Raw genomic sequence first — 26,846 nt, 5'->3', positions numbered from 1 at the left:
TTTTTTAATTAAAAATATTTGAAACATAACACTATATATAGTTGTACATCGATTACACCTGCATCATTAACTGTTATAAGCATATTATCATGAAATGATCATCACAATAGTTATAGCTACATCCATCCCCAAGTGTTTACACAATATTCGGAGATGACAACTTTTAAGATTTACCTTCGTAGCAAATGCCAAGTTAATGATAATCCCCAAGTTAACTATAGCCCCTCTTGCCAGTGTAGGACTGATTCTTTCTTGAATTGGTAGTTTGTACCTTTTCCTCACCTTCACTCATCTTCTGTTTTCAGCAGCCTATTGTCTGCACACTCTATCAACATACTTATTTTTAAGACTCTCCATATGAGTAAGAGCATATGTTCTTTACTTCTCTGCTGACTATTATTTAACATAACACTCTCACATCCAATCATGTTGTTTCAAATGGCAAGATTTCTGTCTTTTCTTAAAAATAAGTAACATTCCATTATGTGTGTGTGTGTGTGCTTAGCTATTCATCTATCAAGGCACTTTTGTTTCCTGAGTGTGGCTATTATGGGTAATGCTGCAGTGAACATAGATTTGCATCTACATCCTCTAAATTGTGATTAAATTTAGGTTTCCTTTAGGTTCCTTAGTCCAGATCAAGATATCACATTGAATTTACCGTTCTCAATTTTATACATCTTCATTATACCTTTATCATTCTCCTAATCATGACAGGAGATACAGAAAAAAAAATCCAAGAGAAAAGTTTCAGTCAAACAGGATACCTATAGCTAAATATCCTTAACTAGTCTGGGTCTAGTCAGGGTATATGTAAAATACCATGGGGACACATAATGATTAGTAACTGTGTCAATTGAAATATTTGCCATGGAAGTTTCCCCTGGAATGTCTTTCCTTGCTTCACTGACCAATTTGGAGCTTCAGATTTGAACAACTCAGAAGCATCCTTTCGGGGGTCCTTAGCTCTCACCTTGTGATAAAATTTTCTTTAGCTTCGTAAAATCGAGATATTTACTCTCAATATAGTACTTTTTCTCCCTAGAAGACATGAAAAATCACACCTATGTTAGTTTTGTCCTGGAATAAGAATGCTGGAAAATTTTAGGGTTTTACGTAGTTAACTTCCAAAGTTTCTACCTAAAGTAAGTACGTGTCAGTGCTTTCAAATCGAATATTACCTGTTATGTTATTTTTCTTAGCTTTCTACTATGTGACTAGTTTTTAAAAATAATTTTAGTATCTATCTATGTTATATCAATGATATACTGTAGGTCATTGATTGTATGACTTATGCATTCCACACACCTAGGGTCCATCAGTAATAGTGTCCGTACTTGGACTCCCATCATTGGTGTTTAGTTCTCTTTATCCTACCAAATATTATATTTTCCTGACATTAGCTATTTCTTTTCTGTGTCAGAAGTTGGAAAGTACAGAACAGTTTCATGAACAGCTTCTTTGATTGATGTTTGGACTCTAGGGAAATAACACATGAGGCATGTGGAGTTAATATGGACAATAAACTTCCAGGGAGACCAGAGGCATCACCAAAATTTCGCCTGATTCTGTGTATAAACAAAGACCTTTGGGAGTATAGTTATTTCCAGCTTTCAAAGACCTATTAATTCTGCCAATGTCACTGTTTATATTCAGGTCTTCTGAAACATATTTTATTGAGGCATAAATTAAAATAGATGTTTACTAGGACCTAAATATTTGAAGTGCGTATTTGAAGTCCACTGACCTTGTACACCTGTAAAAGGTTATGAGAGGTTGAGATTTCTAAAATCTTTCAGAGCATTTTGACATATTTGACTTGCTTCTTTGTAACTCTCTGCATTTCATTCAGATTTTAATGCTGAAGACAATATGGCTAAGTGAGTATCAGGGAGCAATTCTTCCTCAGGCACCTTGAACTTACCTGACAGGTACTCGGATCCCATAGTTTGACAATTATCCAGGACACCTTGGTATGAGGAGGGTCTCTCCAACCATGTGCTTGGCTTATTGTCTGTCTTCCACTCTGTAGAGTTGCAGCCTGGATATTTTACCTCTTTTGTAGCGTATGCTATTTTTATTAGTATGACATGATTTTAACATCCTCTCAGTTTAATTATGAATTATTTACAAACAAAATTGCACTTGAGAACAGGGAACAAAAGTTATAGAATTTTCAAGTTGTCACCTTTTTATTTTAGTATGACCTTTTCTCATATTTACTCTGTTACTCTTAAGAAATAACATGGCTTGAACATCTCCAAAATGACGAAATTTGTATATTTCAAAACACCTTTCATCCTAAAGTAGATTATATCACCTGAGTCAATTAAGGTAAGTTTAAACCATATTATATTCTGATGCATTAACAGAATATATGATGTAAGGCTTATTATTGTTCTAGTAATTTAACACTAAAGATATTATTCCAACACTACCAAAGATGCAAGATAATTGTATTTTTCCACTGCAAAACGTAACAGTCTACTGAGTAGGGCTATACACTCCTCAAGGAGATCAATCTGCCATCCAAATAGCTTAATGTTTTCAGTAATCAATAGATGAAATTCAGATTTACCTGATGACAGGTTTTAAATTCATGATGTGAGTCTTTTTACTCTTTTGCTAAATTTTCCATTTGATTTCATGGAACAATCAGTGTGTGCATGGCAGTTTCAGTGGTTCAGTGGTTTAATCATTCAAAGGGCAAAAGAAAATTACTGCCTTAAACTCACATGTCACTAATGTATTTCCTATCACCTATAATTACATACTTCCTAATTATATTTATGTATTATGTAATTATATCTTAATTATATAGATGAGAAAAACTTGGCTGAAAAGGATTAGCTCAACATTAAACAACACACTAGCAAGTGTAAACATTCCCCAGCATTTCTGTGTTGTTCCTGTTCTGCTGTACAGTCATAGTCTGATATTAATCATCAGCGATTAATTATTCATTATTACATTCATTTTCATATTTGTTAATCATTCATTGACTTCAGTTTCTGCTTTCATGAAGATCTTTGAGTTCAAATGTTATTTTTATGACAGTAATTCTCCTCACTCAATTTCCTTACCCTTTTTCCTCTTCTGAAAACACTGATCATGTATCCAGTCCCCACTGATTACATGTCCCTACACAGTTTTTATAGATTAAATACCAACGATGATCTAGAAAAATTAACAAGAATCCTGGTTTAGGCAATATACATTTAGTAAAAGTGAATGTAATTTGTTTGAAGCCTTGTAGAATCATTAAATTCCTGAGTACATGAATATGTTAACAATTCTTTAACTTTTAACATGTCAAAATACACAGAAGGCTAATGGGGTATTTTGATACCCCATTATCTGGTATATTCTTTTCTACTCAGAGGAAGGTTGGATAGTCTTTTCAGTGCTGTACTCTAAGACATCCTTGTGATATCCCTCTTGGAACTCAGTAAAAAATTCCACAGCAGGGAGAATAAGAATCTATTTTCTCTAGTCCCATTGTGCTATTTTCTTATCCTGAGATCTTTCTTAGTCTCTCTTGATCTATGTCTCTTCTATTTTAAATCAGAGATTCAGCCTCGTGAAGTGATTGCTATTCTTATTTTGTTTGCATCTACTTATGTAGCTATTCTCTTTGTATCAAATTATTTTAGATAAATAGATGTGTCTAAAACTAACATTAAAACTCCAAATGTCAAAGAATCAGTATTAGTTGCCATTAAATAGAAGATGGGTCAATTACATCCACTCCCCTAAGTTTAGTCAAAATTAACTGTTAAACACTGTATGATATAATTGTTTTCATATAAAAGTAAGACAAACTAAAAGTTACTCCTTGTGAAATTAGATATTTGAATAATCATTTAAAATAGGATATACTTCCTACAGTATTGATCATTTTTACATACTTATTTGTTTGGAAATCATAAATGTCTCCCGTGGTATAAGACATACAAATATTTATTTTGAGAATCACTAGAGTTTATGATTTGTATATAATTATAGTACAAAATTCATTTTTTCCTAATAAACAGCTGATTGCTTGTGTGACTATCACATTCATCCAAGCTTATAAAGGGGTTGTAGCTTTTGTTACACTAAAGGGGAAAGAAAATTACTCATTATTCATTGACACAGATTCTGGATGTGGACTTTCGCTAGTAATGCTTTAAGATTACAGATCATGTTCAAAAGGGTAAATCTATGGCTGTTTCATTTGTCTATTTTGGTAACAACAATTATGGTTGTTTCCTAACAATTAAATTTGTTTAAATTCACCCTTCACATTATCTTCTCATATGCCATTAGTTCTACAGACATATAAACACATAAAATGTCTAACAAAACCCAGAATATGGATAATTTAAACTTACATGGCACATAATCACCTTATTTATTCTTTAATGATATCCATCATAAACTTCAATCCCAAAACATACACATTAATAGATTTAAAGCAAGAAATTTAAATTGGGTAAATAATTTGATTGTCAGTTTTCATAATTTCAGTCATTAGTTCGCATCCTTTTGTTATGTAGCTTTTACCCATTCTATCACTTTTAATACAACAGAAATGATATTGATTTAACAATGCATTGGCAATGTGTGACTACATATTACATAGACTGAGCTATACACAAATTAAATTGATCATTCAAATTGGAATGTTTAGTCAGGTTTGTATTTCCTGAGGGTTCGGTTCTAGGAAATTCAGGTTAGCTAGCCATATAGAAGTAGAAAAAAGGAAGTTGAGATTTTTGTACTAGGTCCACATATTTACAATATATACAAAACAGTCTTTACTTAAACTTATATAAAACTTTGCTATATAATGAACAAAATTAATTAACAGTTAAATTAATGAACAGTTTTTCAAATTATCACATAGATACATAAGTTCATTACTGATATTATTGAAATAGTCATTCTCTTTATAAAATATCCACAAGGATTTATGATGCAATAAAATTAAGTGAGCTTATTTAAATAAGTCTACATAATAAATTTAAAAGTGTCATATTATTCTATTTTTTGATAAATTGTGTTAAATTTTGATAAAATTACATCACTCTGTTCATGTTGTAAATTGCTAAAATCTCTCCCAAACTGTGTTTTATTTGTTTCAGAAAAATAAATAATTCGCATATATTTACACCCAACTCAAATGCATGGAAAACCAGCACAACGTATCAGAATTCATTCTTCTAGGACTTTCTTATGACAACAACATACAAATATTTTGCTTTGTGCTTTTCTTATTTTGTTACATTGCCCTCTTGGTTGGAAATCTTGTGATTCTTGTTTCCATTCGCTGCAGTCCTCTTTTTGACCAACCAATGTACTATTTCCTCATCCACTTGTCGACCATGGACATCTGCTATACCTCCACTGTCACACCCAAGTTAATTGGTGACCTGCTGGTGGAGAGAAAGACCATTTCCTATGGTAACTGCATGTTGCAGGTATTTGCCGTGCATTTCTTTGGAAGCATTGAGATCTTCATTCTTACCGCCATGGCTTATGATCGCTATGTTGCCATCTGCAAACCTCTCCACTACATGCTTATCATAAACAGAACAAGATGCAATCTCCTGGTCTTAGCTGCTTGGGTAGGTGGAGCTGTCCATTCCTTTCCTCAGTTATCAATGATAATGCAGCTGCCTTTCTGTGGTCCTAATGAAATTGATCACTATTTTTGTGATATTCTCCCAGTCCTTAAAGTTGCCTGTACTGATACCTACATCACTGGCGTTCTTGTCATTGCCAATTCAGGGTTGGTTGCCCTTGTTACCTTTATTGTCTTGTTCTTTTCCTATATTGTTATATTATTCACCTTAAGAAATCAGTCAGCTGAGGGAAGACGTAAAGCCCTTTCCACTCTTGGGTCTCATATCACTGTGGTCATCTTATTTTTTGGTCCTTCCATTTTTATATACCTGAGACCTCCAACTACTTTCTCTGAGGATAAAATATTTGCACTATTCTACACTATTATAGCACCTATGTTCAATCCCTTAATCTATACACTGAGAAATACAGAGATGAAGAATGCCATGAGAAAAGTTTGGTATCAAACACTATTTTCCAAGGAAGCACACAATTAGCTTGAAGAAATGTATAGTTACACACACATATAAAAGTAAAGGGATTTATGTGAATGAATTTTCTAAGAAGTATCTCATCGATTTTATAATCCATTATTATCATGAGTAAGAATATTGAATAAGCAATTTAAAGAAACAACAAAACAAACACTTTTTCTTTAGATTTATTTATTTGTGCATACAGAACTGGGGTACAGGCCAGAGACTCGGGGTGGTGAAAGACTTCACTGGAGACAGAGTGGGGAGCAGAACAGGCAGATCGATGAAGTACACTGCTGAGGGGAGCAGTGGGCGGGTCAGGAGAGGTCTGCCACGCCATGTGGTCACCTCTGGGGCAGGCGGGAATTGAACTCATGCAGAAGTGGTTTCAGCTTCTTAGTGCAGTGCTTTAGCCTGCTGCGCCACCAGGGAGGGCCCAAACACTTATTTTTTTAATGCCCAAATTAAATGGATGCTTAGTAATTTTTGTGGACTAGTAAGTCTGTATTAGCTTTACTTACAGGTAATATGCAGAAACACACACACGTCTGACTCAAATCTTCTTTTGCAATAATATAATGATGATTGATTTATGAAAGAAACTATTTCTATATAATAATTCTGTTTAAAAATCTGGGATTATTGGAACGACCACATGTGACATAAATTCCCTTCCTTTAGATAAGTCGAATCTAAACTTAAAATAATATATTTATTTTTGCAATAAAGCATTTACATTAGCAACATTTGATGCCATGGGGAATTCATTTGTGATAGACATAAAGCAATTGCTACAGTAGAATTTATTTTAAAGTGATTCCTTTGTATAAACACTACTGAGCTCATTTAAATAAGCCATAGTAACTAGTAAAGAAAATAAAAACCAGTAATTCATGATATTGACAATATGAAAATACAATGGCTAATCTACTCAGAATTTTTAAAAATTCCCAGAAAAATTAAGAACTGCATATCTAAAGGTGAAATTACACCTACCACTACCCAGCTAATATGACAAATAAATGGCTAGTCATGGCATCCAGCCCAAAATAATAGCTTTTGTGTTGTATGCAGATGTGCATAGGAACTTTACTCATAGTATTGATAGATGAACTTTGACAGCAATGAAGATGTCCTTCCATAGGTGAAAGGATCACCTATGTTACATTCAGACAAGGCAAGATTATTCAGACAAAAAAATGAAATGAGTTGATGAAGTCATGGAAAGGTATGGACGCCAATTCATGTGCTCAGCTATGCAAAAGAAGACAATCTAAAAGAACACCGATTCTGTGATGCTAACTATGCATCGTTGTGGAAAAGGCAAAGCATGGAGACATTGAAAAAACCTTTAGATACTAAGAGTTAGTTGGGGTGGTTGTTGGGGGAAATTACTCTAACTGAATAGAGAGAACCTTATGTCAGTGAAACTTTTGTATGTAAGTATAATTATAGCTACCTCATTATTATTGTCAAAATCATAAAATGTAAATCACCACAGTTAATATTAATAAAAATTCCAATTTTGTGTGATCATGATGTGTCAACTTAGGTTGCTTTCATTGTAGCCGATGTGCCTTTTGCGGGAGGACAGGGGGTGGGAGGAGGAAGGCCCTACATGAGGCTATTTGGAAACTGTATTCTCTTCATTTTAACTGTGATCCCAAAACTACTCTGCAAACAGTTTTTTTGTTTGTTTGTTTATTTTTTGGTAAAAATATAAGTTGTGGGACAACAAATTATCTTCTCACTGGAGATAATATAATTCAGAGAGCTTTTTTTTTTAAGGGAAATCAGGGCTTAGGTCTCAGCACGATGAAGCTATCAGTAGCCGCTGCAGGTTGACTCGGATCAATGGCCAGGGAGCTGACTCACATGGTGCAGCGGACTTCTCCTGTTCTCCTATTACTGTCCTCAGCAGTGGATTTTCTCCCCACTCTGCTCAGTTCTGCTCCCCCACTCTGTCTCTGGTGAATACTTTTGCCCTCCTCCCCCATACGTCTGGCCTACACTGCAGCTTTTGTATACATAAATAAACTAAGAAATCTGGGAAAAATTTTTCTAGTGAAATGTAAAAAGGTTTATGTACGACCTGTTTTAAGATCATCTTATAACACTCCATATTTGCAGATGATAGTGTGATATCTTATTAAGCGTCTAAGGGTGCCCTATGGTATATGTGTGCAGGAAACACATAGAGCTAAAAGCCTTTGTTCCTTCTGTGCATTGATACACATAGCTTGAATAAAGTTTGGTCAGCAGCAGCAATAATGTAGAAGTGATCAGGCAGAGTTTTCAGCATTTTTTTCTTTGCTGAAATGCTAGAAATGTCTCAGTGATGCTGACTTTTAAAACCCAGAATCAAACACTCAACTTAGAAACACTCATTTTCTTCTGTGTGTTTTAAACTGGCTCTTTGAGATAGGTGTTTAAGCTCAAGAAACTCCTGTGCTTATCTGTATAATAAAGTTAATATTTATGCCAGATATACATTATTGTGAATACTAAAAATATAACACACTTTAACAACCCACTATTATATACAAACTTATTTAGCACATATAAAAATTCTATATGACTTGTTTATATAAGGAGACTGATGACTCCAGAGCCTGAGATCAGGCTGATTTCAAATGCCCTGTGAATGTGTAGTAATATGAGAAAGAACTGGATGGCAATCACAATAAATTCTATGCAGTACTCTGCGTGTTACTTCCCCTTATTTTTTTCAATCTTCCCATGCCAAGTATATAGAAGAAAAGAACATCTGTTGTTTTCTTTTTCTTCGCTATCTATTCCACACCTATTTCAACTATGTTAATGTCTGGATATGCCTTCTCAGTGATATAGTGTAGGTCAGTCATAGGATGATAGATGTATTCTATACATCTACAATCTTATTGTCAATCAATATCAATATTGCCAATCAATGTTTAGTTCTCTTGATCCTACCACATATTATGTTTTTCTGACATTAACTAGCTCCCTCCTGTATTCAGAAAGCTGAAAGCTCAGCACAAAGTTTCATGAGCTGCTTCTTCTAACTGACATTTGACTCTGGGGGAATAACACATGAGGCAAGTGTAGTTAATTTGGAAAGTAAACTGCCAGGGAGACCAGATGCATCACCAAAGGTAGTGTGTTATCAACATTTGTCCAAATCTGAGTATAAATTCAGACCTTTGGGATTATAGTTATTTACAGCTTTCACAGACCTATTAATTCTTTCAATGTCACTAAGTTTATAGTTGGTCCTTTCGAACCACATATTATAGAGGCATGGGCAAAAATAGATGTTTGCTGGGATCTAAATTCTTAGGTTAGCTTTCTCGAGGATTTAAAAGTGCACTTTAAAGCATTTTTGTGAGCTGGTGTAGAGTTGTTAAAATAAGCATTTAAATTCCTACCATGTGTTCATAAGGCATAAAGATGTACTGAGTATTTGAAATGCACTGTGAGGTTGAGATTCCTAAAACATTTTCAGAGCCTTTGGACATGTTTGATTTGCTGCTTTGTCATTTTCTGTATTTTATTCAGATGTTGATGCTGAAGACAATATGGCTAAGTGAGTACCGGGGTGGAATTCTTTCTCAGGAAGGCTGAAATTACCAAAGCGACACTAAGATCAGACATTTAGTCAATTCGCCAGTATACCTTGTTATGAAGAAGGTCTCTCCAACCATGTGCTTAGCTAATTATATACTTTACTATTTTATATAGTTCGGTCCTAGACATTTTAGTGTTTTGCAGTGTGGGCTATTTTCACTACTACAAAATGATTTTACCATCCCTTAAGTTTGTTTATGAATTATTTACAAGTACAATTTCATTTGATATCAGGAGGCAAAAATTATAGCAGGTTCAAATGCCATCAGATTTTACTATCACCTTTCTTATTTTTATGATATGCCTCCTTGTTATTATTAAGAAATAACACTGTCTATTCTTGAACTTTTTCAATATTAAGAAAACTCTAGCTTTCAAACATCTGTCATCCTAAAATAGATTGCTTCATCTGAGTCAAGTAAGGTAAGTTGAGACCATGTTATATTCTGTATCATTAAGGAATAAGGATGAAAACTTTATTCTTGTTCTAGTAATTTATATAAAAGTGTACTCTAAATTATTACTTAATAATGCCAAACATGAAGTAATTATATGACTTTACTTTATACTGCCAAACATGAACCTACAAAGTAGGGGTGCACACTGCTCAGGAAGGTGATTCTATCGTACAACTAGTTTAATGTTTTTCAGTAATCAATAGTTGAAATCCAAAATTATCTGGTCATGAAAAAATCAGTGTGCATGACAGCTTCTGTATTTCAAAAGTAATCACACAAAGGAAAATTTCATAAAAAGAAAACAACAACCTTGAGCTAATGGTCATTGTGATCCTTCCCATCACCTATTACATAATCTTATTTTTGAATTATGTAATGAAAATTCCGTTTAAAATGAGAAAAAAGAGGCTTTAAAAGATGAAAACATTACCTCAAGTATCACAATGGTGATAATAAACATTACCCAATATTTCTGCATTTCTCCTATTATGCTATTCAGTGATTGCCTGATATGAATTATTTATCAATTATGACTTTGGTTTTCATATAGAATCATTCATGAGTATCTCTGTATTCAAATGTTATTTTTATGACAGTAATTCTACTCAACTTACCTTTCCCATTCCTCCTTTTCCAGTTCCTATGTTACAGACCATGAATTTACTCCCCAACGATTAAGGAAAGTCATTTTCAGAGTTTCATAGATTAAATGTCAATGATGATCCAGAAAATTTGCAAGATTCTTGGTTTAACCAATATGCCTTTTTATAAAATTGAAAATAAATTCTTTGAACAGTTTTAGAATCAAGAATCCTAGAGTACATGGGCATTTTAACATCCTTATCTTTCCATATATCTAAATACTCAGAAAGGAAATGGGTGATTCTGGTACTCCAACATCTGGCATATTGTTTTCTACTCAGATGAAGGTTCAAAGTATTCATTTTATTGCTGTCTTCCATGACATCCTTTTGCCATCCCTGTAGGTTCTCTCTTAATTTTCACCCTCAGAGTGAGGGAGAATAATAATAATTATTTTTTATAATCTCAGTGTGTTATTTTCTAATCCTGACATGTTAGACCTTCTTGATCTGTGTCTCTTCTGTTTTAATCCCGAGATTCAGCTTTGTCAAGTGATTTCTGCCCATACATTGTCCACATCTACTTATGCAATGATGTTCTTTACATGAAATAATTTTAGATAAATAGATGCATCTACAAATTTAACATTAAACCATCACATTAGCAAAGAATCAGCACCAGTTGCAACTGAGTGAAGAGAGGTCTTTTGTGCCCATTCCTCTAAAGTTAGCCAAGATTAATTGTTAATCAATGTATGACTATAGTTCTCAATTAAAAATAGGACAAACAAGTTATTTAAAATAAAATATACTTCTTAGAGTCCTGACTGCTCTTACATGTCACCTATAAGTTTTTTTGGCAACCAGAATAGCCTCCTCTCTATGAAACATATGCATATTTATTTTGAGAGTCACTAGAATTGATGTTCTCTATATAACTGGATTACAAGTAATTTTTTCTTATTTCTAATTAATACTTGGGTGCTAGGATGACTATAGCATCCACTCCAGACTAAAGTAGAAGTATAATATCTTTTGTAGCCCTGGTGGGGAAAATAATTCCTCATTACTGACTAAACTATCCACTAGTATCCTTAACTCACTTGATTTAATAAGTCCTTAGGATCACTTATCACATACAAAATAGAAAATGTTTCATTGTTTCATTCCTTTACCTTTGCAGTAGATATCACTAATAGCTGACAATAAAGCTTCCTAAATTCACCATTTGTATTGCCTTTACTGACTGATATTAGTTCCCATAGATCATATAAAGTTACTGAAATCTAGAAAAAGCCATAAGATGGATACTGTATACATAACTGGGCAATGCAATGATTTTATTTATTCCTTAATGATTTCCACAATAAACCTTAATGAAAATACAAACATGTCACATTTTTAAAGCATAAAATGTAAATAGGAGAAATGATAAATTAACCCTCAGTTTTCATAATTACAGTCATTAGTTCTCACATTCCTTTGCTATATGGTTTTTATCCATACTATGTCTTTTAATATAACAGCAACTATATTATTTCACATAATCCATTGGCAATACTTCACTACATATTACAAGATGAGTTGTACACTATTCACATTCAACATTCATATCGGAAAGCTTAATCATATTTGTATTTACTTAGGACTCATGCAGGAAATTTAGCCCATTATCACTAGAAAAAGTAAAGCTGAGCGTATGTATTAGGCACACATATTTAAATATATGAAAAGGCATTATTATTAAAAGATAATCTTTACTATACAACATAATCTCATATAATAAATAAGTTTTCAAAATAATACTTCATTACTTAAAATCATTGCTGATTTAATTGAATGAAATATATAGTGTTTTTCATTATATTTTCCATAAAATTTTATGAGAAAATAAAAAAGAAAACTAAGGTCATTTTAATAAGTCAGTATAATTTATCACAAAACATCCATGCTATTATATTTTTGGTAAATTTCTCATCATGATGTTTATGCTGTACTTCTTCTAAATTTTCCAAATTTGTGTTTTATTTTTTCAGATAAATACTTGTGTAGTATATACTACTTCAAAGTATGGAAAACCAGAGAAATATCTCAGAATTCATTCTTCTGGGACTTTCTTCCAACAAGAAAATACAAATATTTTGCTTTGTGCTCTTCTTATTCTGTTACGTTGCTCTGTTGGTTGGAAATTTTGTGATCCTTGTCTCCATTCGTTGCAGTCCTCTTTTTGAACAACCAATGTATTATTTCCTCATTCACTTGGCCACCATGGATATCTGCTATACCTCCACTGTCACACCCAAGTTAATTGCTGACCTGATGATGGAGATAAAGACTATTTCCTATGATATCTGCATGTTGCAGGTATTTGCCATGCACTTCTTTGGAAGCACTGAGGTCTTCATTCTTACCGCCATGGCTTATGATCGCTATTTTGCCATCTGCAAACCTCTCCATTACATGATTATCATGAATAGAACAAGATGCAATCTCCTGGTATTAGCTGCTTGGGTGGGTGGAGCTGTCCATTCATTTCCTCAATTTTCCATGGTTATTCAGCTGCCTTTCTGTGGTCCTAATGAAATTGATCACTATTTTTGTGACATCCTCCCAATCCTCAGAGTTGCCTGTACTGATACCTACATCACTGGTGTTCTTGTAATTGCCAATTCAGGGTTAGTTGCCCTGGTTACCTTTATTGTTTTATTTTTTTCTTATGTTGTCATATTGTTCACCTTAAGAAATCAGTCATCTGAGGGAAGACGCAAAGCCCTTTCCACTTGTGGGTCTCATATTACTGTGGTCATCTTATTTTTTGGTCCTTCCATTTTTGCCTACCTTAGACCTCCAACTACTTACTCTGAGGATAAAGTATTTGCACTGTTTTATACTATTATTGCTCCCATGTTCAATCCCTTAATCTACACACTGAGAAATACAGAGATGAAAAATGCCATGAGAAAAGTTTGGTGTCAAACACTATTTTCCAAAGAATCACACAATTAATTTGAAGATAGTTAAGGAACCATATAAAAGTAATAGGTGATGTGAATGAATAGATTAAACAATATCTCATAGATTTTCTATTCCATCACTGTTTTGTGTAGAATGAATTAGAGTTTGGAATTAGCAATATAAAGTAACAATTTATACACTTATTCTTTAAATACCCACATTAAATGAATGCTTAGAATTTTTTTTTTGTAACAGCAAGTATGTATTAACCTATTTATAGGATTACTGATGACACACACACACACATCCCTGAGCTGAAGTTAATATGCAATATTTGATGGTGAGTCTGTTTTGAATGAAATATTTTTTAAACAAAAATTATGTTTAAATCTCTGGGATTATTGGCTAGACCACATGTAACACACATTCCTTGGAATTAGAAAAGTTGAAGCTTAAAATTAAATTAATATCTTTAAATTTCTCATCGAGTATTCACATAAACATCCTTTAGTGGCATGTGGAAATCTTTGTGCTACAAAGTAATCAGTACAGTAGAATTTGTTTTAAAGTGGTTCCTGTTGTTCAGCATACCTGAGCTCCTTGAAATAAACCACACTACCTAGTGAAGAAAGAACAAAACCAAAAATTCATGATACTGAAAATATAATTTAAAATTTGACCAGAATTTACAATATTCCTGTAAAACTCAAGATTGAGACTAAGTATATATTCACTTACAACTTTATGCTTGAAGTTGTTAAATAAATGAATAGGCCTTGAATCCAGACCCAACAAGAGCATTTTTTTGCTGCACCTGAATATTTACAGCAACTTTTTTCATCATTGACAAAATTTGATGCCAATGAAGACATCCTAGGTAGTTGAAATGATCAACTGTGCTTCAGCCAGACAAGTAATATTACTCAGCCAGAAAACAAAATGAGTTATGAAGTCATGGAAAGGTTGGGGACCACTTCAAATGCTCTAATATGCTAACCTGAAAAGAACACATACTCAGTGATCTCAACCATGCAACTTTGTGGAAAAGTCAAAACAATGGAGACATTGCAGATCTTTCAATGCTAAGGGTTAGTTTGGATGGTTCATAGAGAGAAATGAATATAGTTGTATATAGAGAATTGTAGGTCAGTGAACTTTTGTATGTAACTGCAACAGATAAATGTCTTGATACTTGTCAAAGTCCATAAAATATACCTCACCTTAATGAAAACTAGGAATTTTGAGTAATAATGATGTGTCAATTTAAGTTCCTTTCTTTGTAACAGATGTGACTTTTAGAAGGGGGAATTTGTCCCTGCATCAGGACATGTGGCTATTTGAAAATGTATTATGATGATTTTAACTATGATCTCAAAACTGCTCTGCTAATAGATTTTTAATTAAAAGATAATTTGTGGGGCAGTTGATATAACAAAGCATCTTTGAGAGAGTTGTTGAACCTAAAGGACCTTCTGTGTTCTTATCTCTATATTAAATATTTATGACAAAAATGCAACATTATATGCACAAAATAATATAATAAACTTTAACCACCCACTCTCCTCAATACATTTTGGTTATTATTTACAAAATAGTTTGACCTCAGCCAGATTTGATACTATAAAATTTGTTTTCCTGATGTTTTACTAAACACATTAACAAGTAGATAGGGAGATTAAGTTAATTCAATGCCTACAGTTGTGACTGATTCCAAATGCCCTGTGAATATGGAATAGGAGGGAGAAATGAATAGAAATCAGGGTAAATACAATGCAGTACTCTGAGGTCTTCCTTCTGCTTATTTTATTCATGGTGTTTTTTTTTTTCCCCCAAATTTCTTCCCAGCCATGTTTATATAGAGAAAATATTTTGCTCTGTATTCCAAACTATTGCTCTGTATTCCAAAACTATTGTTTTTAACAATGTTGGTCTGTAGCTGTCATGTCATTAATGTTGCGAATCATTGATTTTATTGATTTATGTATTCTGCATATCAAGGATCTTAATAGTGGTCCATACTTGGAGTGTTGGTGGTTTGTTCCCTTTATCCGACCAAGTATTATGTTTTTGTGACATTAACTAATTCCCCTCTGTATTGCTGGAGTTCTAAGGACAGGATTTCATGAGCTACTCCTTTTAACTGATATTTGGACTCTAGGGAAATAACACATGATGTAAGATGAAGTTAATATGAAAAATAAACTGCCAGGGAAGCCAGGGGCATCACTAAGGTTAGTGGGTTAACTTTTGAGTTGAATCTGTGTATAAACAAAGACCTTTGGGATTATGACTTTTTCCAGATTGCAAAGACTTATTAATACTTGCAATGTCACTAAGTTTACATTCTGTACTGATGAACAATATTGAGACATGGGCTAAAATAGATATTTATTAGGACCTAAGTAATTTGTTTAGCTTCCTCAGGAATTTTTTAAAAATCTTGTTTTAAAAACTTTTTTTGTGTGTGTGAGCTGGTGTAGTGTTGTTAATACCAACATTTGAATTCCTACCCTATGTTCTTGGGGCAAAAGATGCATCTCTTGTGCCTCTAATATTTTTAGTGAGTATTTGAAGTGTACTAACCTTATACACTTATGGAAGGATGGGAGAGGTGGAGATTTCTAAAATCTTTCAAAGCAGTTGGACATATTTTACTTGCTGCTTTGTAACTCTCTGCATTTTATTCAGATTCTGATGCTAATGACAAAATGGATTAGTGTGTATCCTAAGGAATTTTTCCTCAGGCTGCCTGAAATTACCAGACAGACACTCAGATCTGATGGTTAGTCAATAAACAATAACACCTTGGTATGGGGAGGGTTTCTCCAACCATGTGTTTGCTTTCTCCAACCATGTGTCAGTCAAGAGGTTTTATGTCTTTTGAAGCATATGCTAATTTGATTACTATAAAATGATTACAACTTCTTCAGTTTTAAATATGAATTATTTACAAGAAAAATTCCACAAGAAAACAGAATAATGGATTTAAGTTGTCAGTGAATTTTATTATGACACTTTCCCTTGGTGATGTTCATCCTTACCTGTTGCTATTAAGAAATAATACTGTTTATCCTAGAATAGCTACAGACTGAAGACATTCCGTACTTCAAAACACCTGCCATCCTAAAATATATTGCTTCATCTGAGACAAGTGAGGTAAGTTTTTACAATGCTACCTCTGATGCATTAAGAATACATGTAATGGTAATTTTTTCTTACTCTAGTAACTTAACTAAAAGGACATTTGAGATTGTTATTCCTAATACCAGCAATGCAAAGTAAATTGGTTGACTTTATGTTCTACTGCAAATTAATGTGTTATTGAATTGGGTAACAAACACCACAAAGAATCAACTTATCATCCAATTAGCTTAATGTTTTCAGTAATTGATAATTGAGGTTCAATTTTACCTTGTCACAGTTATTAAATTCATTCTGTGAATCTCTTTGCTCTTTATCTTAATTTTTTCATTAGATTTGATTTTTAAAAAATGTGCACAGCAGTTTCTGTGGTTCTAAACAAATCACTCAAAGTAAAAAAGCTACAAAAAATTTTAAAAAATGACTGCCTTGACATCACATGTGACTGGGGTATTTTCTACTACTTATTACATAATCTTAACTATGTAATGATTAAGAATGATGTATATATAAATGAGAGAAATGAGGCTAGAAGATATGAAACTACTAGCTCACTTATCACACTGGTTATTATAAACACTAAATAATATTTTGGTGTCATTCTATTCTGTTCAGTAATTGCATGGTATTTATTATTTATCAATTATGACTTCAGTTTTCATGAATATCTTTGTTCAAATGATATATTTATAATAGTAATTCTCTTCATTCATTGTTCCCTTATCCATTTTACCTCTTCTGATGACACTGATAATGTATGGAGGCCCCATAGATTAGAGATGTCATTTTCAGAGTTTTTATAGATTAAATATCAATGATGATTTAGAAAATTGTCATGAAATCTAGCTAACCAATATACATAATATAATTAATTAATTTCAATATATATTGAAATTATAGTTAATTTCAATATAAAATTGAAATTAAACTATTTGAACAGATTTAGAATCAAGAATTCTAGAGTACTTGGGCATTTTAACAATTCCATATATGTTCACATATTTAAATACTCAGAAAGAAAACTGGGTTTTCTGGTCCTCTGACATCTGGCATATTGTTTTCTACTCAGAAGAGGGTTGAAAATAGTATTTTTTATTGTTGTCCCTGTGACATCTTTGTGCCATCTCTCTCAGTTTGCTTTTAAGAAATTTACCACCAGTGTGAGGGAGAACAAGAATTACTATCTTCTGTAATCTCATTGTGTTACTTTCTGATCTTGAGATATTGTTTATACTCTCTTGATCTGTATCTCTTCTGTTTTAAAATAGAGATTCAGCTTAATCAGGTGATGTCTCCCCTTATATTGTTCACATCTACTATGCTCTTTATATCATTTTAGAAAAATAGTGTATCTACAAATCTAACATTAAATCATCAAAGAATCAGTACCAGTTGTAATTGAGTAAAGATAGATTAATTACAACCACTCCCAAAATAGTCAAGATTAACTGTTAAACACTGCATAACTATAGTTGTTCTCATATCAAAGTAGGGCAAACTAATAATTTCTCCATTGAGAAATTAGAATTTTAAATAGTCATTTAAAATAGGATACACTTCCTACAATAGTAGGAATAGTAACTACTTCTATATGCCTACCTATTATTTGGCAACTACAATAGATTCTGTCTGTAAAGTATATGGATATTTATTTTTGGAATTACTAGAGTTGATGGCTTCTATATAACCTAATTACAAAAAGTCTTGTTTTTCTAACAGACACCTGCATACCCATAATACTTTCACATCCATCCAAACTAAGGTAGTGGTGTAACAGCTTTTATGACTCTGGTGTGGACAGAAACTTCCTCATTATTGATCAAAATATCTCCTGCACATGGATGCTCTCTTTCCTAACTCACTCTGCATTGATTCACTAATGTCTTAATATTACACATTACATGCAACAGAGAATATATGTGATTGTTTCACTTATCTTTGAAACGAAAAATAATTTTACATATAATAAAGTTTACCTAATGTTACTCTATGTATTTTCTTCTCTCATTGACAATAGTCCCATAAATTATATATAAGACAGGAACTTCTAGGAAAAGCTATAAAATGGGTAATTTAAACATACTTGGGCAACATACCAATTTTATCTATTCTTAATGATTTCCATCATGACTATAAATAGTAACATATACACAAAGAAAGTTGTAAAGCATGAAGTGTGAAAGAAGCAATGAAAAATGTACTATTAAGTTTTCATAATTCCAGTCCTTAACTCAATTATTTAGCTTATGTTTTTAACCATTGTATACATTTTAATATAACATTAATTATACTATTTAGCATAATCCATTGGCAATGCTTGACTACATATTAAAAAAAAAGTATGCTCTACACAAATTAAATTCAGCATTCATATTTGATGTTTAATGATATTTGTATTTCTTAAGGTTATATTCCAGGAAATTTAGCCTCATAGCATTACAAAAGAAAAGTTGAACTTGTGTATTATGTACACACATTTACAATATATGAGAAAACATACTTCACTTACCATTAAAAAAAACTGTTATGCAATTACATAACCGAATTAATACATGTTTTCAAATTATCACTTCTATACTTGTAATCATTATGATATAATTGAATAAATATATATTATCTATCCCATTATAAAATTTTCCCCAAAGATTTAGGAGACAATACATAAGAGAAATTTATACTTTTATAAACATTTTTCTATCAAAGTATCCATGTTAACCTATTTTATCACAAATTGTACATCATTGCTTTCATATTGTAAATTGTGATACATTTTCCAAGTTTATGCTTTTTTATTTATTTCAGATAAATAATTTATTTATATATAACACACAACAAATTCAAGGGCATGGAAAGTGAGAGGAACATCTCGGAATTTGTTCTTCTAGGACTTTCTTATGACAAGAACATACAAACTTTTTGCTTTGTGCTCTTCTTACTCTGTTATGTTGCCCTCTTGGTAGGAAATCTTGTGATTCTCGTCTCCATTCGCAGCAGTCCTCTTTTTGACCAACCAATGTACTATTTCCTCATCCACTTGTCGACCATGGACATCTGCTATACCTCCACTGTCACACCCAAGTTAATTGCTGACCTGATGGTGGAAAGAAAGACCATTTCCTATGATATCTGCATGTTGCAGGTATTTGCTGTGCACTTCTTTGGGGGCATTGAGATTTTCATTCTTACTGCCATGGCTTATGATCGCTATGTTGCCATCTGCAAACCTCTCCAATACATGATTATCATGAACAGGACAAGATGTGATCTACTGGTTTTAGGTGCCTGGGTGGGTGGAGCTGCCCATTCCTTTCCTCAATTATTTATGGCAATCCATCTGCCTTTCTGTGGTCTTAATGAAATTGATCACTATTTTTGTGATATTCTCCCAATCCTTAAAATTGCCTGTACTGATACTTACATCACTGGCGTTCTTGTAATTGCCAATTCAGGGTTGGTTTCCCTGGTTACTTTTATAGTCTTATTTTGTTCTTATGTTGTCATATTGCTCACCTTAAGAAATCAGTCAGCAGAGGGAAGACGCAAAGCCCTCTCTACCTGTGCATCTCATATCACTGTTGTCCTCTTATTTTTTGGTCCTTCAATTTTTGTCTACCTTAGACCTCCGACTACTTACTCTGAGGATAAAGTATTTGCACTATTTTATACTATCATTGCTCCCATGTTCAATCCCTTAATCTATACACTGAGAAATACAGAGATGAAAAATGCCATGAGAAAAGTTTGGTGTCAAACACTATTTTCTAAGAAAGAATACCATTAATTTGAATACACTTACAGTTAAACAGCCATGTAAAATAAAGGGCTTGATGTGAATGAAAAGAGTAACAAATAGCTTATAGATTTTATTTTCCATGACCTTGAACAGAATGAGTGATATATTTGGAATTAGCAATTTGACATTAAAACTAAACAAAAAGAAGTTAAGTGGATGTTAAGTAATTTTTGGACTGATACGCTTATGCATTAATCCTTTTACAAGTTACTTACAGCAATTCTGTCTGTCTCTCTTTCTCTCTCTCTCTCTCTTGCATACACACACACTCACACAAATCTGGATCAAAGCTAATACAGCAATAATATAATGAGTTAGCTTTGAAGAAAAATTTTCAAATTATAATTCTGTAACAAGCTCTGAACTTATTAGCAGAACCAACTTGTGACACAAATTCTATGGTATTCGATAACTTGAAATCTAAAATTAAAATATTTTTAAATTTCCCATAAACCATTCACAAAAACATCCATTAATGTCATTTAGAAATAATTTTTACTATAAAGCAATAACTAAAGTAGAATCTTCTTAAAATTGTTCCTGTGGGTCAGCATTTTTTATCTCTTTGAAGTAAACAATAATAAGTAGTGAAGAAAGAACAATGTCATTAATTCATGACGTTGAAAACACAATGGCTTCCATTCACCTATGAATAGAATGTTTAAAAATCCCCATAAAGGCCCTCGCAATGGCACAACAGTTTAGGACACAACACTGCAAGCTGTCCGCAGCCACTTCAGTGCAAGTTCAATCCCCACCCCGGAGGTGACCCACATGACACAGCAGACCTCTCCTGTCTCTCCTGCTGCTCCCCTCAGCAGTGTACTTCCTTGATCTGCCTGTTCTGCTCCCCACTCCGTCTCTGGTGAAGTCTCTCACTGCCCCTGCACCTCTGGCTTGTACTCCAGTTCTGTATGCATAAATAAATCATAAATCTTTTTTAAAAATCCCATAAAATTAATAAACTGAATAACTAAAAGTAGGTCTTCACTGACTACTAACTGCCTGAAGTTGATACGTAAATTATTGGTGTTTACATGGAGACCTAACCAACCACATTTGCTGCAAGTGAATGTTTACAGCAACTTTATTCATAATAGACAAACTGCAAAGTCAATGAAGCATCTTTCCTTAAGTGAATGATCAACTGTGTTTCTCCAAAGAGAATATTATTCAGCTTGAGAATGAAATGAGTTATGAAGTCATGGAAAGGTATGAGGGCAACTTCTTGTACTTTACTATGCAAAAGAAGACAAACTCAAAGATCATCTTAATCATGCAACACTGTAGAAAAGTGAAAACATTGAAGACATGGAAAAGGTCTTCATATACCAAGGCTGATAGGGGCCATGAATTGTTGAATAGAGAGGACTTTTATGCCATTAAAAACTTTTGTATGTAGCTACAGCTCTACAAACCTGTCGTATTGATTTTTGTCAAAGTCCATAAAATATCCAGCACCAAAGTGAACCTAATGAAAACTAGAAGTTTTGTCTGGTAATGATGTGTCTATTTAAGTTGATTTCATTGTCAAATGTGTTTTGGGCATGTAGAATTTGCTCGTTGTGTCAGGGCTAGGGGGTATTTGAGAAATCCATTCTGCACATTTTAACTATGATCTCAAAACTTCTCTGAAAGTACTTATTCAATTTAAAAATGATTTGTGGCATAATAAATACTCTCATCACTGGAATGAAAATTAGAATTCTGAGAAAGATTTTCTAGTGAAATGAAAAGAACATTTTATAAAAGAACTTTTTACATGCTATGAAATCACTTAAAATCTTCTTAAAAATCTACAGAGACCCCCAAAAATATCACTGAAGATACTGCATATCAGGATTTTATGAAAAGGGAGATAACTTAACCACTAAAAGGGTTTTGAAATATGTAAATGCATGATAACACTGCTTTTCAGTAAGTGTACAAGAGGGGATTAAAAATAGAAAAATAGAAAATAAGAATTTACAAGAGATTAATTGTACAAATTATATATTAATAGGAACTAAAAAAGAAACAATTTAGATATATTACATGTTTAATTACTTAGCTGATATGAAGCTGTTACTAAAATTGGAATAGAAGTCCAATAAATTTGTTTAATAAAACAATAAATTTGTTTTAAAGAACTCTTTCCAAAGGTGGCTATTTGTTTTCATTATCATGTTTTCTGAACAATATGTTGTTCTATTTTATCACATGTTTAGTGGTCAAAATTGTGTAGAGACCCCTTGATATAAATCTAAACACAAAATCACTTTTTATGACTTTAGCTTTGTATAAAACAAAAAATTTGTCATAGAAATCCTTTAGTATTTTTCACAGTGGCTGATATGTTTAATGAGTTGAGCATTTTCTTTTTTAAATTAAATTAAATTTAAATTATTATAACTGACATATAATACTATAGTACCATCAGGTGTACATCAATTACACCTGCATAATTATTTGCCATAAGCATTTCATCAGGGAATGATGATCATGATCACTATAGTTAACATCCATCCTCAAATGTTTACACAATATTCCTGTGATAAGGATTTTAAGATTTACCCTCTAAGTAACTGTCAAATATAAAATATAGTATTACTAACATTTGTCACCATGTTGTCAATGCCCTTCCAGGACTTAATTACTTACCTTTGTTTCTCCATCACTTATTTTGCCTACTTCCCCTGCTGTTACAGCCACCTGTCTGTCTAACTACATATTTATTGTTAAGACTGAACATATCAGTGAGATATGGTCTTTGTCTTTCTCTGCTCTTGTGGCCCATCCTTGTTGTTGCAAATGGCAGGATTTCTGTCTGTCCTTAAAAATGAACATCCCAGGGCCCTCCCTGATGGTGCAAAGGGTTAGTAAACAGCACTGTAAGCTGGCTGCAGCCGCTTCCGTGATGGCCGCAGCCACTTCAATGATTGTTTGGACCCTGGCCCCAGAGGTGATCCACATGGCGCAGCAGATCTCTCCTGTCTCGCCTGTTGATTCCCTCAGCAGTGTATTTCAGTAGATGTGCCTGCTTTTCTCCCTACTCTGTCTCTGGTGAAGCCTCTCACTGCCCCTGCAGCTCTGGCCTGTACCCCCCTTTCTTTATGTATAAATAAATAATTATTTTTTAAAAAAATGAACGTTCCTGTTTGTGTGTGTTCACCTACTCATCTGTCAGGACACACTGAATTTGCTGGCTAGGTGTGGCTATTATCGATAAAGCTGCAATGAGCATGGGGTTGTATCTATTGTTTCAAAACACTGACAGTATTTATGTTCCCTTTATGTACCATCAACCATTGCAAAATATTATGTTACATTTAGTACTGTTTTTTTGTGTATATCATCATCGCTCCTTTCTTAATCTCTTAATAGCATGATAAAAGATAGACTAATGAAAAATGCCAAGACAAATTTTTATGCCAAACATGAGCTGGTAAACATCTTTAACTAGCTCTGGATCTGGTCAGTTTACATGCAAGATGCCATGAGAACACATCAAGACTAGTGAATGTAGCAACTAAAATCTTTGTCATGGAAGTCATCCGGTATTCGGAGACTTCAAAATAAATAGGTGTAGAATATCCAACTCCTCTCATCTCCTTCTTTTCCCCTAGGGTGTTTTTACTTTTTAATTGTCGCCACTACTTGGGAACTTAAAAAGTGCAGTGTTAGAAGCTTCGTCTAGGGGGCCTTCACTGGTTAATTGTGATTTCTCTTTATCTTGGGCAAGCCTTGTTAGTTACTGTCGCAGTAGTATATTTTTCATCTTTGAAGATATGAACTCTTGCACCTATTTTAGCTTTTTCCTTTAATGAGAACAATAAAAAAAGATGAAGTGAAACTTTGGAGAGTAAATTCCTAACAACTTGCAAAGTGAAAACAGTTGTCTGCGCTCTCCAATTGAGTATTACTTACTACCCTCTAAAATAAAGTATTAATGTTTTTCTGAGTTTTCAATAGTTTGGTTACAAAACACATGAAAACATGCATTGCACTAACATTGAATCTAACATCTAGCACATGCATTGAATCTAACATCTAGCACATGTTTTAGAGACAGATAAACTACCAGTATATAAAGCCAGAAAAAACTAGGCAGAATAGAAAGTAACTAGAATATTTGCACTCTGAAGAGTCCTGTGTTATTTGAGTTATTGGAGACTTCCATAAATTAATTTGTACCCATAAAATTCCATACATTGTTTATATTAAGTAATAATTTTGTTATATGCCTAGGTTCTTGGGAATACAATGAGATATGATATCTTCTCATTTCCTGAGAACTTTGGCTCAATTTTTCATGTGTGGTATGTCTATTATCAATGCTAATTTTTATGCAAAGTAGTGTTGACACATTTTGACAGATTTTCAGTGGAACAGGATATAAAAATGTGGTACAATGATCTGGAGACAAAATTGCATATTCCTAAAAACTACTGTTTCTACTTCAACTCTTCAATCAAGATTAGTACAGATGGGTGAACTCAGTGTAAAGGAATAATTCAGAAAGAATGTGCTGGTGTGGGCATGTTAACCAAGAAATGTCGATGGAAACCAGACAGAAAATTTCAGAAAAGATGAAGGTGGTTCTTTCCTGTACTCCGTGTTATACTGCAGAGGCCACAGTGAGAAGCATTGTAGTCCTTGAATGACTTGTCCTTCTTCAGTTAAGTCAAGGTGGCATTCCAGCCTTAGTTTTCATCTGAAATAGCTCTCTTACCACACAGTTTCTTAATGGCATCTTTCATCTGTGCATTTCGCAAGGTGTAGATTAAGGGATTTAGCATGGGAGTTATTGCAGTGTAGAATACAGCAACAGCTTTATCAATGGGGAAAGTAACAGCAGGTCTTAGGTACATAAATGTGCAGGGCACAAAGAACAAGATGACCACCGTGATGTGGGAGATACAGGTGGAGAGGGCTTTGCGCCTTGCCTCTAAACTGTGGTTTTTTAGGGAGTGCAGAATACTCACATAGGAGACCATCAGGAGGAGGAAATTTAGCAAGCAGATAAAACCGCTATTGGCAGAAACAAAGAGTCCTAGAATGTGTGTATCAGTGCAGGCCAGATTGAGCAAAGGGCTTAAGTCACACAAAAAATGATCTATGATGTTGGGACCACAGAAGGGCAGTGGCAAGATGAAGAGGATCTGTATGGTTGAGTGAAGAAAGCCTCCCGCCCATACCACACCCACGAGCAGACCACATAAACGCCAGTTCATGATGACCTTGTAGTGCAGGGGTTTGCAGATGGCCACGTAGCGGTCATAGGCCATCACAGTGAGCAGGATGATCTCAGCGCCTCCAAAGAAATGTTCTGCAAATATTTGAATCATACACTCATAGAATCGTATGGTCTTTTTTTCATAAAGTGAATCTGCAATAAGTTTGGGGGTGTTGATAGAGCAATAACAGGCATCAATGAAGGAGAGATAGGCCAGGAAAAAATACATGGGAGACCCTGACAGTGAGCTGGCAGTGATGGTAAAAACAATGAGCAAATTTCCTACCAATGAGATGATGTAGATGAAAAAAAACACAACAAATATGACCTTCTGCATCTTTGGATTTCCTGTGAGTCCCAGTAGAACAAACTCTGTCACATTGCTCCTAATCTCCATGGGTTTCACGTGATGCTTAATTCATTCCCTGAAAAAAAATATCACTTTTTATTGATACAACCATGACTTTTTCCAGTTTAGCCATTCTAATAAATATTAAATGTCTGATTCTATTAAATGTGAATGTGAGGGTATTTTTTAAAGATTTATTTATGCATACAAAACTGGGGTACAGGCCAGGGGTGCAGGAGTGGTGAGAGGATTCACCAGAGACAGAGTGGGGAGCAGAACAGTTCGATTGATGAAGTACCCTACTGAGGGGAGCAACGGGCGGGTCAGGAGAGGTCTGGTGCTCCATGTGGGTCACCTCTTGGGCGTGATCAAACTCATACTGAAGTAGCTGCAACTGGCTTGCAGTATTGTGCTTTAAGCTGTTGTGCCACCATTGAGGGTCTTAGGGCTTTTATTTTTTTCTTCGAGAGAAAAAGTTTCTGTTTCTTGGATATTACTCAAATGATTTCACTATTAAGAATCTTTTATAGTGGAGACTTAGGGTATTTTGTAAACAGTAGTTTAAGAAAGTCATGTACTTGACCAAATAAGCTTAAGTGACTGAAAGTCTATCTTGAATTAGAATATGTATAAATACTAGCAATTACACTGGAGAAAAGTGTAGA

General features: G+C 33.6%; 4 protein-coding genes across 4 annotated transcripts; 3 read left to right on the top strand and 1 right to left on the bottom strand.

Annotated features, from left to right (window-relative positions):
• Positions 1-5,168: 5,168 nt before the first annotated feature.
• LOC101625014 (olfactory receptor 4P4-like) lies at positions 5,169-6,104 on the top strand. Its single transcript, XM_004683521.1, has one exon. The coding sequence runs from the start codon at positions 5,169-5,171 to the stop codon at positions 6,102-6,104; it is 936 nt and encodes a 311-aa protein (XP_004683578.1).
• A 6,694-nt stretch (positions 6,105-12,798) lies between these two features.
• LOC101624783 (olfactory receptor 4P4-like) lies at positions 12,799-13,734 on the top strand. The gene has a single exon (XM_004683520.1). It carries the CDS (start codon positions 12,799-12,801, stop codon positions 13,732-13,734), a length of 936 nt encoding a protein of 311 aa, XP_004683577.1.
• Positions 13,735-19,669: 5,935 nt separating this feature from the next.
• Positions 19,670-20,605, top strand: LOC101624566 (olfactory receptor 4P4-like). Its single transcript, XM_004683519.1, has one exon. It carries the CDS (start codon positions 19,670-19,672, stop codon positions 20,603-20,605), a length of 936 nt encoding a protein of 311 aa, XP_004683576.1.
• Positions 20,606-22,983: 2,378 nt separating this feature from the next.
• LOC101624336 (olfactory receptor 4C46-like) lies at positions 22,984-26,229 on the bottom strand. The gene is made up of 2 exons (XM_004683518.2): positions 25,334-26,229; positions 22,984-23,008 (listed from the first exon to the last, which is right to left on the bottom strand). The coding sequence occupies exons 1-2, from the start codon at positions 26,227-26,229 to the stop codon at positions 22,984-22,986; spliced, it is 921 nt and encodes a 306-aa protein (XP_004683575.2).
• Positions 26,230-26,846: the final 617 nt, after the last annotated feature.

Source organism: Condylura cristata, unplaced genomic scaffold (genome assembly GCF_000260355.1).
Source record: "Condylura cristata isolate star-nosed mole 26May11 unplaced genomic scaffold, ConCri1.0 scaffold00015, whole genome shotgun sequence".
NCBI classification, from domain to species: domain Eukaryota; kingdom Metazoa; phylum Chordata; class Mammalia; order Eulipotyphla; family Talpidae; genus Condylura; species Condylura cristata.
Note: the sequence above shows the minus strand (reverse complement) of the source record. Positions and strands in the feature narration are given on the sequence as shown.